Raw genomic sequence first — 16,268 nt, 5'->3', positions numbered from 1 at the left:
TCCATTTCATGTATTCATAACTATGTTTATACAAGATTCCTATTATCTTGTAAGTGATTGACAAATCAAATAAATCAAATAAATAAAAATAACAGGAAATCCAGAAATTTGCTAGAAAACTAATCTGCTCAGGGTCATAAAAAGAACAACAAAACACCAAATGCATTACTTTTTAGTTGTTATTGTTCCCAGTAATGCAACAAATGTTAGGGGTCTTTGCAGTGTTAGTTATAAACACTACCCTCTCCCATCTCTATCTCTTTCATTCCTCCTATCTTCTGTGAAAGAACACAATTAGCTCTCCCTTTTGAAAACGTGGCCATGGTGTTAAATAAACAGTGAAAATGGGAAACCATGATGTCCGCTGGTTATCAAGCAGCTTCTTCATTAGAAAGCTGATAGACCCAACTCTAGACACAGGCAATTGGTGACTGCAAAAAGTAATCATTTAATACTCACCAGTTTTATATGCTGAACTTTGGAAGCCAAATGTTCAATGCCAGCCTTGGCATTCAACAGAACCCGGTTCACCTTGTCCAGTTCAGCCTGAGTTGCATCACGCCTCTTTTCTTCCTTTTGTAGGTGATCACGTAACTCCTTCATCAGATTCTGAGCTCTGGAGCAAAACAGGAACAGTTCTGGACTCCAGAAAGGAATCTATGAACTTCAGCTTCTAACTTTCACTGCTCAGTGTGCTACTTGCTATACATTCCTTCATACTGAACAGCAGAAAACAAAGGTTACCATTCTGCAAGTTGGTGACCAGTATGTACTGCTGATTACATAAGTGCATATCTCACAGCCAAAGAAAAGCAAGTTGAAATACTCACCCTACTTTCCGGGCCTCTCCCGAGTACTTAGTATGCTCTAATTCATGTAACAACGCATCCTTTTCTTCTTTAAGCTGTTCCAAGGACACTTCATTCTCATTCTTCATTTCCTCCAGCTGTTTGAATGTTTCTTCTTGGGCCAGAAAGCAGGCCACAACATCCTATCACATGACCATAAAGTAGGCAAAGCATCATCCACCAATCCAACCTGGCTTCTTCCTACTCCACATGCTAGTCTTTGCATGCAAATCAGAAACAATATACTGCAAATATTGTTAATAAAATCTAACATATTCATCTTATTTAAAAAAAAATGTAAGTCCAAGAAAACTCCAAAACCAACATAGCTCTTTGGATCTATATGGCTTTTAATAATAGACTGGTCTTCATCTTACAGCTTAACAACCAAATGGAAAGGGGAGCAATCTACAACATAGAACTATATGATGCAGATCTGAGAAAGATGGCTGAAGGAAAGGATATGGGAGGACTCTGGCAGTACCAAGAGCAAGCTCAACAAAGGGTATCATTTCAGTTTAATATCATTGCATTCTGATGGGAAGATCCTAATGACCCAGGAATGAAAAGACATCTAGGAGCAGGAAGAGCATTTCTTAGTGTGACTGGTTTGGGTTTCTAGTGGTTTTCTTTGATAGATCAAATCCATTTGAGATTGGCTCATTGAACAGTTTGGGGGGGGAATCACAAGGGTTGAGACCTTTCAGTGTGTGTCTTGTTCAGAATCCTGTCTCACCATAAGCCACATATTCTGAGCACTGATGGAAAAAAAACAGATTTTATATTCATGGCTTTTTATAACAATGGATTCTGAAGAGATGAGTTCCTTAGAAACCTCAGCCTTCTGCTGGCTAAGCAGCGTTATGCTTGGGGGCATGATGTTACAATGTGGTAGAAGATTATCATACTGCATTAGTTCTATTAGTACACTGAGTAGGTGAATAACTATGAGAATGGGCAAGGACAAGTACCAGGCAGAAGTAAGCCTCTAATGCTGCAAGGCCAATGTGATAGGAAAAATTAACTCCTCTAGAATAATGAAAAAATCAATTTCCTTGAAAAAAAAATTAAGACCCTACATGGATGGATGGCCCTAAATGTACTAATGTGTTTCCAAATTGAAAGACTAGTGGCAGTTGGTGCAAGGAGTGGTAGGGCTGTTTTGTAGTCATACATGAATGATGAGTACTCTTAAGCAGCTCTTGATTGTTGATGTCAAGTGTGCCTTGGTAGGGAATGATCATGGGATGGGATGGAGTTGCTATGGAAACAGGGCTGAAAGGGTACAAATTGGAACTGAACTTTATAACTAGCCCTTCTGATTGAGAAACAAAAAAGGCAGACAATTAAAATTCCCACCCCCCAAAGTACAAAAGATTTTTCCAATTAAAAGTTCTGGATATGGTCATGTGGGCATCTTCAGGTGGTGATGAGGCCTCTGTCCATTGACCTTGACATATTTTGATAAAGATTTGCAGTTGCGCAGAGAAGGCTAAGCAAAGAATAGAAACTTAAGAGCAGGAATTTATACTCCCCCCCCCCACTCCTCATTTATACAACACCTCCAGCTCTCTTCCCAGACATATCCCCTCCCCCCCCTTACTTATGGCAGCCAAAAGATGCAAAGCAGTAGAAAAGATCTTGAAGGCTGACACATGCTCTTTGTGATCTACAGAACAGAACTCGCTGAGTGTGCTCTTCCCTTTTATTCTTATAGGGTTTCTAGAAGTACGACTGCACCCTTCCACCATGTGTGTGTTTGGCCATTCTGTCCACCTCTTCATGAAAATCAAATATTCCAAATTCTCCATACCTGTACAACGACCAAAACCCCCACTTTAGAAAGGAATTACAAGGGATTTGCAGCACACAATACATAAAGTTCTTACATTAGCCTCAGTGACCCCAGTGGCTGCTCGGACTTTGTCAAAGTTTTCAGATGCGGTGAGCACAGCCTGTTTGGTTTTCAAGATGTTTGATTTCTTAAACTGAGGTTCTCTAAGAAGATCTTCAGTTCCAAATTGGATACGATCCTTCTGGGAGTGCTGGAACATATAAAATACACATCGGACATAAAAACTGTAGATCAACAATCTCTCTCTCCCTCTCTCCCACTCTCCCTCCCTCTCCCCCCTCCCCAGCATAAAATGTGGTAGTGGAAACCAAATTCATAATAAACATCTCAGTTTTCAGTTAAAAATACAAGACTATTTCTGGTCTTCTAGCATGGCCTAAAATTTGTCAAGCACACGTATATTTTTCCAGATGGATGTTTTTCAGCTGTCCATTCAAAAGACAATATGCTATTATTTCAAATGAAAGGCATTGTTACTTGGAATAATCTATGTACAATTCTATGAATAATGTGGATTTTCTCTAGAACTGTCTGGTGTCAAATTTTGTTGTTTTTAATGTTTTAATATTTTAATGGATTTATAATTTTAAAATGATTTTATGTATCTTTTAAGTTTTGATTGGGAGCCACTCAAGAGTTGGTTGTGAGATAGGCTGCTATATAAATGCTTTAAATAAATAAATAAATAAAGTATATTGACTATGGCTTAGTTCACATTATATTTAAAACATAACATGGCTTGCTTGGTTTGATATGCTACGTAATTCTAGCCACTGTGATCTGAAAACTATAGTTTATGACATGATGATGTGGGAATTCAGTATTTATAGCATATTTAATGAACCAAGGTTAAAACAAGCCATGGTTTAGGGCAAATCATGAATCCAATCTCTATATTAGGAAAGGGACAAGAGTTTCCAAAACCAGAGGATGACTTCAGTGTCTCATACATACATTTTTTCCTTATACCTAGAAATGGAAAAAATTAAGCCCGATCTAATCTAATCTAATCTAATCTAATCTAATCTAATCTAATCTAATCTAATCTAATCTAATCTAATCTATTTACCCAATAGAACTTCTCACCCACCCCAAATAATGGGGGAAATTTGCATTTTGTACACATCTTAGTGTTTCTTCGATTTGAGATGGTCAGAACATAAATCTTATAAACATATAAATAAACTTTTTATTTACTGAGAATAAAAGGTTGCTCCAGCTGGAAATCAGTCAGTGGGATTTGAAAATGGCTTCAGATACAACTGCCAAAAGCTTGGATATATTTAAAGATCAACTAGAGTCTAGATCTAGAGTCCATCTTGATTTAGGAAGGATAGGGCTCATATCTTCTGTTTGTCTGATGACTCCAACAATAACAATTTTTTTTCTCTTTTCTACACTTTCAGGACTGGTACCTCTTACCTCATCCCTATGCTATGTTTTCTATTTCTTTCTCTGCCTTTTGTGCTGCTACTACTGGAAACAAAACAAAAATGCAGATGCGAACATTTGTCTTTTTCTCATGTGAAAGTGGTTTCTATATGAGAATGGTTTGTGTGTGTGCGTGTGTGTGTGTGTGTGTGTTTGTGTGCGTATAAAGATTAATTTCAGCACTTGATTGTTTATTTTACAGGTAATTAATTTTAATATGTAGTTTTTATTCAATTCACATTTTTTGGTCAGGCCTTACTTTTAAATGCTATTTCTACCAAGTTTGTATGTTCTTAAGCATATATACTTTAGCTTTAGCACTATATATCAGGGGTCACCAACCTTTTGACCTCAGAGACCACCAAACTCATAATTTTAAATCCTGTGGACCAGAGACCCTGGGAAAATCCCCAAAAAAGTCTGCAGGAAAATTCCCCACCCCATTTTCCTACCGATAGATTGTTCTTTATTTGGGATCGCAGGATACCGTCTCCAGCTCTGTTCTCGGGGGGGGGGGAGAGACAGACTATTGGCTTCATGCAAGGAAAGCAGCAGAAGCAGAAGAAGTCTTTCTTTTTCTTCCCAAATTCTGCCAGAAATGAGTCTTTGTGAGACTTGTTGTGCCGGCACAGTCCCTTGGAGCAGGATGCCTTGCAAGGTCCCAAAGATTCATTTCTGGCGGAATTTGGGGGAGAGAAAGAAAGACTTTTGCTGCTTTCCTTGCGTGCAGCCAAAAGCAGAAGAAAGAAGCAGCCAGGTAGCCAGGCCAGGCACGTGGGGCAAGTTCCCTCCCTCCACCCTTTCCCCCCTCCCCTCACTACCTTGTGTTGTTCGCAATGCAAGTGACGCAAGCCTTGTGTTCCCGCAGGCCATGTGGGTGGTACAGCCTTGTGTTTCCACACAGCCTAGATTAATTGCTTTGGGGGGTGCTTTGGGGGTGACATTTCTTTGTGGACCACCAAAATTTTCTCACGGACCACCAGTGGTCACCGGCCCACTGGTTGGCGACCATTGCTATATATAACTGTGTCACTTAGCTAAACTTGTATTGATGAGTGAGTATTTACCAGATTAATTTCAATGGGAATCGGCAATTCTAGGTTGACAAAGAAATCTAGGCATTGAATAGGACTTTTTTCTCTGTATTTTTTTTTTTTCAATTTTATTTTGGGAAAAGGGCATCTTAACTTTTTCACTTTTTTGGGAAAATATGCTACATCTTTACTTTTGTGCATGTGCCAGGCAAAACAAGCTCTTGGCCAGTAGCCAACATGAAAAGAAAAATAGACAAGTCACTTCATGGATAGAAAAATATGCTACACTACCCGTCTTTCTGCACGCTCATTCTGTGCTCTCTTTTCTTCTGTCATTTTCTTTATGTCTTTCAGTTTCTTATCTCGAATCTTTCTTTCTCGGTAGATGGTTTCTTCTTGAGTCAAAAGCTGCTCCTGCATTGTAAGGGGAAACAAACATAACATACTGCCCTGATCTGCATAATTCTACTACTCTTAAGGTTGTTTGAAATGGCCCATTAGATACATTGATGCGGTGATAGCACTGGTTTCCTAGATCTGAGAATCCTTTAAAAAAGTTTTGGGGATTAATGGCTATTAGTCTTGATGGCAGTATGACTGCCTCTGAAGGCCATCTGCTGGGTTTCCTTTAACAATTGGTTGGCCACTGTAAAAACAAATTGTTGGGCCACAACGGTCAGAGATAATTCAGCAAGACACTGCTTAAGTTCTTATTAATCTTTCCCCAACCTGTATGGATTTCCTCATGGAAATCCACCTCATTTGCTCTATTTACCTTTAATGAAAACCTCCAAGTATATTCCAGGAATTTGTCAAACAGAGAGCTTATTATTGGGCACACGGTTATGAACAGTTGTTACTTCCTGTTTGCTTTAGCAAGAGTTTTTCCTAATATGATTCTTCTAAGATCCCTCCAGAACAAATAATAACTTATTTAAAAGCTTGGAAAAAAAAATGGAAATGATATGTCTGTACACAAATCTAATGAATTCTGCAAAATTGTGATTCCAGGTAAATAACTAATCAGATAGATCTCCTTAAAGGGGCTTATCCTGGTACAACTCCTGACATTCACCTGCACACTCTGGATTTCTAAATACCATGCAATTTCTCTCATATACCTTTGGCAATGTGGCTCCATCTCCTGCAGCTCTGATCTTTTCTTACAACTGCTAATACCCATTAAAAATTGACCAGTCTGGATATAGCAGGAAGCAACAGCACTTATCTGAATTTAGATCATAAGCTTTGATTGTGATGCTTAACAGGGCATTGCATATTCTCTTCCATTGCTAATACCTCATCTCTTATTTAATAGTGTGCTTATCTCATTCCCCTACCCTAGCAACATTGCGAGCATGTTGTGCATCAGTGTTCACGCTTTCCAATTCTTGGAGCTCATGGCGCAGACGTAAAATTTCCGCTTCCAGGGCATCCAGTTTGTTCTGAAAGTGCAAACTTTCCTCCTGAAAAGAGATGAAAATTTCAGAGTGAATTGTAGAACAACCAACTTTAATGTTCCTACATTTTTCACCATGGGCCATAAATTTACTGGTGTTGCAGATACAAGAAAATTATTGAGGACATAAAGTCCTAAATTGTCCACAATCCAGATATTAACAGGAGTTCAAAGATTAGGTACTTCCTCCCCAGGAAACTCATGAGCGAAAGCTGTTATGTTGCTTTTCGATCACTGCAAATTGAATTACACTAATTACACTAATAGTGGCTAAAACATATTTTCTTTCTTTCAAGATGATGGGGGAATGCCTAGAGTTGTATATCCTATTTGAAATAATCTATTTTGATGAAGGCATCATACCTGCATATGTGCTTTTAGCTTCTTATACATGTTGGTGATGCGTACAGCCTCCTCAGTTTTGAATCGGGCCTTTTCCAAGCGGTTCTCCAGTGTTCGCAGAGTCTGGATGCAAAGAGCAGCAAACTAAGATAGCAGCTGAGCCAAGGATATTGAAAAGCCTCTAAAACTCCATCCAATTCAATTTGGTCCCTGTTGCAAGGTGCTATATAGTTGCTGGAAGATGAGCAATTTAATTACTTTACAGTAGCTCAATGCCCCAAAGAGTCCACTTTTCCTTCTCAGTGTTTTTTCACATTGTGGAATTTAACAATTTAAAAACAACACATCATGTCTGGAGTCATTCAAACTCCATATAGCCACAATACTAATAGTCTGGTCCAATGTCTGGGGAAAGAAACAGATCTCCAGTATCTTACAAAAGATGAGCAGGTCATGGACTCAAGGGATATTTTGTGCCATGGGGAAATGCTGCAACAGAGAAGGTGAGCTTCCTTCCTTCTATTAGGCATCATGGTTTAACAGAAGGGTCGCAAACATGCCTACTCTATCAGAGTTCTTGAGATGAAAATAAATTACTGGAGACATGTGGTCCTGCAAATGCTCTGTCCCTTTTTATATATAGTAATCAGTACAGTGAGTCGCAATTGGAAGCCCACCGAAAACTAGTGAAGCTCACAAAGTAGATGCATTACACGGGTGTACCAAAGTGCACTCAAAACCACTCTTGCTGCTTCATTCTGGAATGGCTGTAGCTTCCAGATGATCTTCAAGAGGAGAAAGATAAAAAAATTGATTACAATTAATATAAATGGACTTAACTCAGCCGTTAAAAGAAGGAAAATCTTTCATAAATTAGAGAAATTAAAATTTGATATAATCTACCTACAAGAAGTACATATTAAAAAACAATATGAACGATTGTTGATACAGCCAAAATTAGGGAAAATATTCACTTCCTTGACACAATGTAAGAAAAGAGGAGTGGTTTTATATATTAAAGAGACCCTCTCAGCGAAATTGATTTATACTGATGGAAGAATATTAATGGTGGAAATAATGGACAATAATATAAAAACACTCCTGATTGCAATTTATGCCCCGAACGACAAACAAGAAGAATTCTATACAAAATTACATATGAAAATTACATATGAAACTGGACTATGTTAATATAGTTATGATGGGAGATTTTAATGGAATTGTAGACAATAAACTGGACTACACAGCACAGAAAACAATAAAGCAAAATAGAAAGACTCTCCCTAAATCTTTTTTTTTTAATGGTAGATGAAATAAACTTAAAAGATACATGGAGAGAAAGAAATGCTAAAACTAAACAATACACCTTCTACTCAAATAGACACTTATCATGGACCAGAATAGATATGATATGGATGTCAACAGAATTGTTAACTAATATTCAAGAAATAAATATTGAAACAAGTACTTGGGCAGATCACAATCCAATGACAATTAAATGGAAAGGACAAAGAAGAAGATCTAGATGGACGTTAAATAATACTATTTTAAAGGGAAAAGACTTCACACAGTGGATGGAGAAAGAATTGGCCTTTTTCTTTGGAGAAAACAAAAAAGAAGATACATCAATCCAGAATGTATGGGATACAATGAATGCATATGCCAGAGGCTTGATAACAGACTATACAAGGAAAAGAAATAATATGAAAAGATTAGCTTCTAAGGCATTAGAAGATGAGTATAAAGGACTCGAAAAAGAGCTACAGAAAATGCCACAGAGAAAGGACATTAAGTTAAAAATGGATATAAGTAAACATAAAATGGGTCTAATAGAAAAAGAAGAATTAGCACAAAAAATTAGAGGTGCCAAACAGAACTATTTTGAAGATGCAAATAAACCAGGTAGATGGTTAGCATATAAATTGAGAAAGGAGAAAGAATCAAGGAAAATATCACAATTAATAGATGACCAAGGCCAAGTTTGCTATGGTAGTAAACAGAAGAAGGAAATTATTCGAGATTATTATGGGAAACTATACACACAAGAGAATATTGATGAGGAAAGAGTTAAACAGTATTTAGAATGCTAATTTACCCCAGATACCTAAAGAGATTGAAACAATGTTAGAAAGCAATATAACGATGATGGAGTTAACTGAAGCACTTAAGAAACAAAATAATGGAAAGGCACCAGGCCCAGATGGACTTCCGGCAGAATTTTATAAAACATTACAAGAATCATTGAATTTTCCACTGCTAGAAGTTATGAATGAAGTTATGTTAAAGAAGAAGATACCTAAATCATGGTCAGAAGCTTATATCACACTTGTTCCAAAAGAGGAGACCGATCCATTACAAATCAAGAATTATAGACCTATCTCCCTACTAAACACAGATTATAAAATCTTTTCTTCAATATTGGCAGAAAGACTTAAAAAATATTTAAATAATTTTATCCATCCTGACCAAAATGGATTTCTGCCAAAGAGACAAATCAAAGACAATATGAGAGTAATCTTGGACACTTTGGAATACTACGAGGCACATCCTGAAAAACAAATGGCTTTGATATTTCTAGATGCACAGAAGGCATTTGATAATGCGAATTGGCGATTCATGTTATTACTGCTGGAACAGATGGGCTTTGCTAGAAAATTTATTCAAGCAATAGAAGCTATATATCATAAGCAGACGGCAAGGTAATGATAGAGGGAGAACTGACAGAATCTATCGATATAAGAAAAGAAACAAGACAAGGTTGCCCACTATCACCTTTGTTGTTTGTGTTAACTTTGGAAGTGCTAAACCGAAATATTAGAGATGAAAAGAATATAAAAGGGATGAAAATTAAAAAGGAAGAATTTAAGTTGCAAGCATTTGCAGATGATCTGGTTTTTATCTTAGAAGACCCACTAGAAACAGCATCAAAATTGATAGAAAAGATAGACTTATGGAAAGGTGGCTGGTTTGAAAATAAATAAAGATAAGACAAAGATCTTGACAAAGAATGTGCTATCAAGACAAAAGGAAGAATTGGCAGACCTATTGAAAATTCAGGTCACGAATAAGATCAAGTACTTAGGGATATACTTGACAGCAAGATGCAGTACAATAAAAGAGAATAATTATATCAAACTTAAACAGCAGATAGCGCTAGATTTGGCGAAATGGGAAAATTTACAACTGACATTAATAGGGAGAATATCAACAATCAAGATGAATATATTACCCAGAATTTTATATTTGTTTCAAACAATTCCAATTAGGCTTGGAAAAGATTACTTTGAAGATTTAAATAAAATTGTGTTGAAATATATATGGCAAGGTAAGAAAGCGAGAATAAAGTTAAAACTTTTGCAAGATGCTAGAATTAGAGGATTTGGTTTGCCTAATTGGGAGTTGTATTACCAAGCTACAAATTTGATGTGGGTTAAGGAATGGATAACATTAAGAAATACTAGATTGTTGGCATTAAAGGGACATGACCTGTTGTTGGGGTGGCATGCTTTTTTATGGTATAAAGGAACTAAAACACAGGGGTATTTTAGAAGACATTATATACGGGAGTCTCTGTGGTTAAATTGGGAGAAGATTAAAAGACAATGTTATTTGAAAATTCCAGTCTGGCTATCGACTACTGAAGCATTTTCTTATCCTATAATTTACAAAAAGGAACAAACAGTTAGATATGGTGAAATATTGAATGAAAAGGGTGAACTTAAATCTATACAAAAACTAGAGGAACAAGGTATAAAGATGAATTGGTTTTCATTTGCGCAAATACATTCAAGGTATGATTAAGATTCTAAAACAGAAGGTTTCTATGATAAATTGACTGACTTAGATAAGATTTTGACAGGTACTGATGAAAAGGTGATTAAAAAATTGTATGAATATTTATTAGAAATTAAACTAGAAGAAGAACAAGTTAAAGAAACTATGATTGCTTGGGGGAAGAATTTTGGATATGGGATTGATTTAGAGAAATGGCAAAAATTGTGGTCTCAAAATTATAAAATGACAATGTCAACAGCATATAAAGAAAATTTGTATAAGATGTTTTACAGGTGGCACTTTCCCCTGACAAGAATAGCAAGAATGTTCAAGAATAAATCCGTAAAATGTTGGAAATGTCATCAGATACCTGGCTCATATTACCATATGTGGTGGACTTGTGCGGATGCTAAAAAAATACTGGACTAAAATCCATACGTGGTTGGAAAAAATGACAAAAAAACATATAGACTTGAAACCAGAGATATTTTTATTGGGAATTTTACCTGAAATATATAGTAAAGACTTGAAATACCTGATTAACAGCGGCTATGATTGTATTTGCTAAAAACTGGAAAAATGAGAAAATACCATCACAGGAGGAAATCATTAAGAAAATATTGGAATGTGCTGAAATGAGTAAATTGACATTTGAAATTAGAGAACAAGATGATAAACAATTTTATAAAATTTGGGATCTATTCTATCAATGGTTAGACAATAAAATATAGTAATGAAATATGTAGACTTTTAGAAAATAATAAATATATAAAGATGTATTCTTTTCTTATTATATCTACAAAATGATTCTAGGATAGATCTGGGATGATAATCTGAATTGTCATAAAACAAACTAAGTAAATTATGTTTATCTTGTAAAACATGAATGAATAAAAGTATAGTCAAATGATTGATTAATAATGATACTAAGGTATTTAATTTTTTATTGAAAATACGAGATTATATGCAATGTAATTGTAATTGAAGACTAAGAAATGGAAGCACAAAACAATTTGTAAACCAACCGGCACACTGTATGTACATATATGGAAGATGATTTGATGTTTTTATGTTTTGTTTGTTTATGTTTGTTTTAAAAACCAATAAAAAATTATAGAAAAAAAAAGGAGGAGAAAGATAACAAGACATGAGTAACAATGAGCAAGACCTCCTAGTCTAGGAATGGAACGTCCACATTAATCACACTACTATTGAAGAAAAGTTTTCCAATATTTTTCTTGTTTGTGGGAATTTACAAGCAAAAGAAATGGAATAGCTTGCCTCCTGGGGATGTAGGTACTCTATTACTGGAGGTTTGTTTCAAAAACAGTCTAACAACTATTTGACCGGGATAGTATAAGACTCCTGCCTTGAGCAGAGGGTTTAGACTAAAAGACCTTCGAGATCCCCTCTAGGCTATGATTATATGATTCCGTGGTTTGTTTTCTTGTTAGATTGCATTGTTCTGTTCTTGAAATAGTGTGAACTGTAATCTGGTAAAAGTCCAGGACTTATTGGACACTTGGCATCTGGTTATTCTTTTTCCCTTTTTTCCAGCGTATATAGCTTCAATTGTATGACAGGTATTGTATGAGGTGATACATAAAATGCTCTTGGGCATTTATTCTGAGCATCCCAAAAGAAGAATAATTGATCTGTTTGTGGTCACAGTTCATTCTTTAGAGATGCTTTTGTTACCTAATGAATAATTTATCATCTCAATATTTCAGTCTGGTTACACATTAAATAGCAACTGTATATGACTATAAAGGGCATTTCCAAAAAGATATTTTATCAAATTTAAAAAGAAGTAAAAAACACAGCATTATACAAATTGATTATAAATGGAAGATAGCAATATCTGCAACCAACTCTACAAAAGCCAAATATATACTGTGAACACTTGAAACTCTTGAACTATTGATAACTTCTAGTGAAGGACATCTGTTTCTGTTTTCAAAAATGCCATTTTTTCTTTAAGTTATAATTTTGCTTTTCTTTCCCATATATGAAAACACATATACAGAGAGAGGGGGGGGGGGAGAGAGAGAGAGAGAAAGAGAGCTTCAGAAATGAATCATACCAAACAAATACTTGTCAGAACTTCTAGGATAGTACCTTGTATTCCAATTTAACCCTATAACATATGGCCACCTGTGTGAGTATAATGCTAGAAAGTGAACCCAGGGATCTTCTCTACTCAAATCAAGTATATCCTTGAATCCTTGAATTATGGGCCCTTCCCTGGAGCTCTTATTATGAGCTAAAATCTAAAGAGCTAGTGATTATAATGTGGAGCATGCACAAAGTTAACAGCATGTATCTGTGTAGCATTCTTTATTTTCAGATGAGCAAATAATTCAAATCAAATATTCAAACTGGCAGAACATCTCTATCAAAACTATATGGAAAGACAAAGAACCCTATCAAAATTAATAGGATCCAAAAGGCTATTTTTTTGTTCATTGCTTGGAAATCTAATTATGCTATTCCTTCCTCATCTCTCTCTGCTTTGACCAGCTTATCTGTAATTAGAGTACATAAATCATGTCTATTTTTAATACATAGATGTAAATCTAATAGCTAGAATAAGAACAGACTTAAGGGAGAAAACAATAGTCTTGTTCATTGCCTCCCTCTTATGGTATATTTACATAATTTTACAATAATAACCAACAATCTACATATTAAAGCTTATAAGTAGCAAGTAAAGTTTGATTTTCATTGTCAAACAGAGGAGGTGGTTAGGAAATTTATTTATTTATCAAATTTATGTAAGTGTCCATCTCATAAAAAATGATTCTGGTTGGTGTAATGTAGTAAGGAAAAGAGAGAATCATCACTCCTGTCACAATTCCAATTCAAATCAGTCCCCCTCCAATAAGTACCAATTATCCTATGAGGACAGCTGCCACTTGTAACAAATGAGAGCTGATATCTGATAATGTTTGGAATGTCTGACTAGCAAAACAACAAAATATAAAAGATCTTTTAGTCATCACTATATTCCATGAAGAGGAGTTGTAGGAGGGCAACAGTACACTCACTCATCTCCCCTGATGAAATACTTGACATTTCCCGCATTGGCTGAGAGCTCAAAAACAGAGATGGCTCTGTGGCCCCACGCTTCTGCAGGGTCATTTGCAAAAATGAATCAAGCAAACGTAAATTCATTAATACTAAATTCACTTGCCAAAAGCAACACCAACCATAAGAACCTTCGTTCTCGACCTGACCTAACCATACAGCAACGTGCCCGCTCCCGTTTACTCTGCACAGAACTCAAAAAACCTCTAGACAATGGAGAGAAGGACCTGTACAATGACTGTACAATGCTGACTGTATCAAAAGTAAGTCAAACAACCCGCAACTCAGCTTTAACCTTCAACCACAACCCTACTTCAACCAATCCACCATCACCCAAGACTAGGCACGCACGCCCCTAACTACCTCAATTCCAACTACAGCTGGCCTTAAATGCAAGCTACTCAATGCAAGAAGCCTTGTGAATAAAATGCCTGAATTTCTCCTCGTACTAAATATGGCTGAATTCGACATCATATTTGTCTGTGAAACATGGCTCAACGCACCTCTCCCTGACTCCATTACCACAGTAAGAGACTATCATGTTTACCGATCAGATCGTGAAATCCATAGAGGAGGTGGTGTTGCTATCTTCTATAAAAAGTCCCTACATCTAAAAAACATCCAAGTTACCCAGGAGTTTGCTCTTCCTGAGACCATCATCTGTGAACTATTCTTAAATATCACATTTCGATTCTTACTATGTTACAGAGCACCTGATTATGACATCGAACATGTAAACAAGCTAAATTCACTACTAACATGGGCAACATCCTGCCCACACGCTTTTATCTTTCTTGGTGACTTCAATCTACTTCATATTAACTGGAACCTAAACGAATGTACAACTGAACCCATACATGCAACCTTCTACAATGCTGTTACAAATCTGGGACAGGAACAACTAGTAACCAACAATACTAGACTGAACAACTGCTTCGATCTCATCTTCTGCAATAGTTTGAATTTAATTTACGGAATACAAACTAAAGAACCCTTTTCCAACAGTGACCACAATATGATTGACTTTTGTCTCAACATACGCCTACACAAAAATCATCACAATGACCAAATCCCCAATTATAACTTCAAAAAAGGCAACTATGATCTTATAGACAATGATCTCTCATCCCTTGATTGGCAATCTCAATTCACTAGATGCAATACTGTTGAAGACCATTACAACGTATTTTTACTTGAAGTCAAAAGAGTCATCAAACTATATGTACCAATAACAACTCCCAAAACAACAAAAAACAAAACAAAACAGATCATCCATAACAATAAGAAAACTTCAATCCAAAAAGAGATCACTCTGGCGAAAAAACAAATCTGGTCACGTTGCCAACTTCAAAAGCCAATACAAAAATTTATGGCACCAGATAAAGACTGAATGCACCAATTATCACATTAAACAAGAGGAAAACCTTCTATGCACCAATTCCATCCGCGCTTTCTACAATTTTGTAAACAACAAACTAAAAGACTCAAGGTCCAGCCCACCCCTGATAGGACGTAATGGTAAAGACTGCAACGACGACACCATTAAAGCCAACATCTTTAACACATTCTTGGCTCAGTATTTGTAAACAGCAATGGATCATGCCCAGCATTTCCTAGCCAAACCACAGAAAACTACAATGATCTAATACATATCGATTTTACAGAAGACAATGTTGAAAAAGCACTACGCAATCTAAAACCATCTCTATCTATTGGACCGGATGGAATATGTGCCTACTTCTTAAAAAAGCTATCCACTGCCATAGCAGAACCTCTAAGCATAATCTTTGAAAAACCTTTCAGGACCAGCTCCTTGCCTAACCTATGGTTACAAGCCACGGTCATGCCCATCTTCAAAAAGGGAGACCCAAGCCTAGTTGAAAGTTACAGACCAATCTCCTTATGCTGCGTCACCTGTAAAGTCATGGAATCAATTATTAACCAATCCATTATCCTCCACTTAGAGACAAACAACCTACTCTCTAATAAACAATTTGGTTTCAGAAAAAAACTATCCTGTAATCTGCAACTCTCACACTGCAAAAACATATGGACTACACAATTCGATCAGAGCAAAACAATAGACACAATCTACATAGACTTCTATAAAGCCTTTGATTCAGTGGTACACGACAAACTACTCCTAAAACTAAAATCTTATGGTGTCCAGAGATACCATAGAAGCACTGGATAGAAGCATTACTGTCAAACAGACAACAAATGGTCAAAATTGGGAGTGTCCTATCAAATTCTGTACCTGTCAATAGTGGTGTCCCCCAAGTCCAACTCTCTTCATACTCTACATAAATGACCTCTGTGATCACGTTAAGAGCAACTGCGTTCTCTTCGCTGATGATGCAAAGCTATTCAACACCACAGACAATACTACTACCCTTCAAAAAGATCTTGCCTATGTATCAGAATGGTCAAACAAATGG

General features: G+C 36.3%; 1 protein-coding gene across 2 annotated transcripts in view; it reads right to left on the bottom strand.

Moving 5' to 3' along the window:
* ODAD3 (outer dynein arm docking complex subunit 3) overlaps positions 1 to 16,268 on the bottom strand; it is a 31,058-nt gene that overhangs the window by 7,225 nt on the left and 7,565 nt on the right. For both annotated transcript variants that reach the window (XR_015747896.1, XM_026679612.2), the window contains 6 exons: positions 6,991 to 7,092; positions 6,509 to 6,634; positions 5,460 to 5,582; positions 2,738 to 2,893; positions 831 to 991; positions 460 to 616 (listed from right to left, as the gene is read on the bottom strand). Coding sequence is in view for 1 of the 2 variants with exons in the window: in XM_026679612.2 (XP_026535397.1) it covers positions 460 to 616; positions 831 to 991; positions 2,738 to 2,893; positions 5,460 to 5,582; positions 6,509 to 6,634; positions 6,991 to 7,092 (825 nt within the window). In the remaining variant the exon portion in view is untranslated. The remainder of the gene's footprint in view (positions 1 to 459; positions 617 to 830; positions 992 to 2,737; positions 2,894 to 5,459; positions 5,583 to 6,508; positions 6,635 to 6,990; positions 7,093 to 16,268) is intronic.

The sequence above is a fragment of the Notechis scutatus genome, chromosome 2 (assembly GCF_049901735.1).
Source record: "Notechis scutatus isolate UNSWTSFEM ecotype Mainland chromosome 2, rNotScu1.2, whole genome shotgun sequence".
Classification (NCBI taxonomy): domain Eukaryota; kingdom Metazoa; phylum Chordata; class Lepidosauria; order Squamata; family Elapidae; genus Notechis; species Notechis scutatus.
The sequence above is the reverse complement of the archived record's forward strand: the minus strand, read 5'-3'. Positions and strand labels throughout refer to the sequence as shown.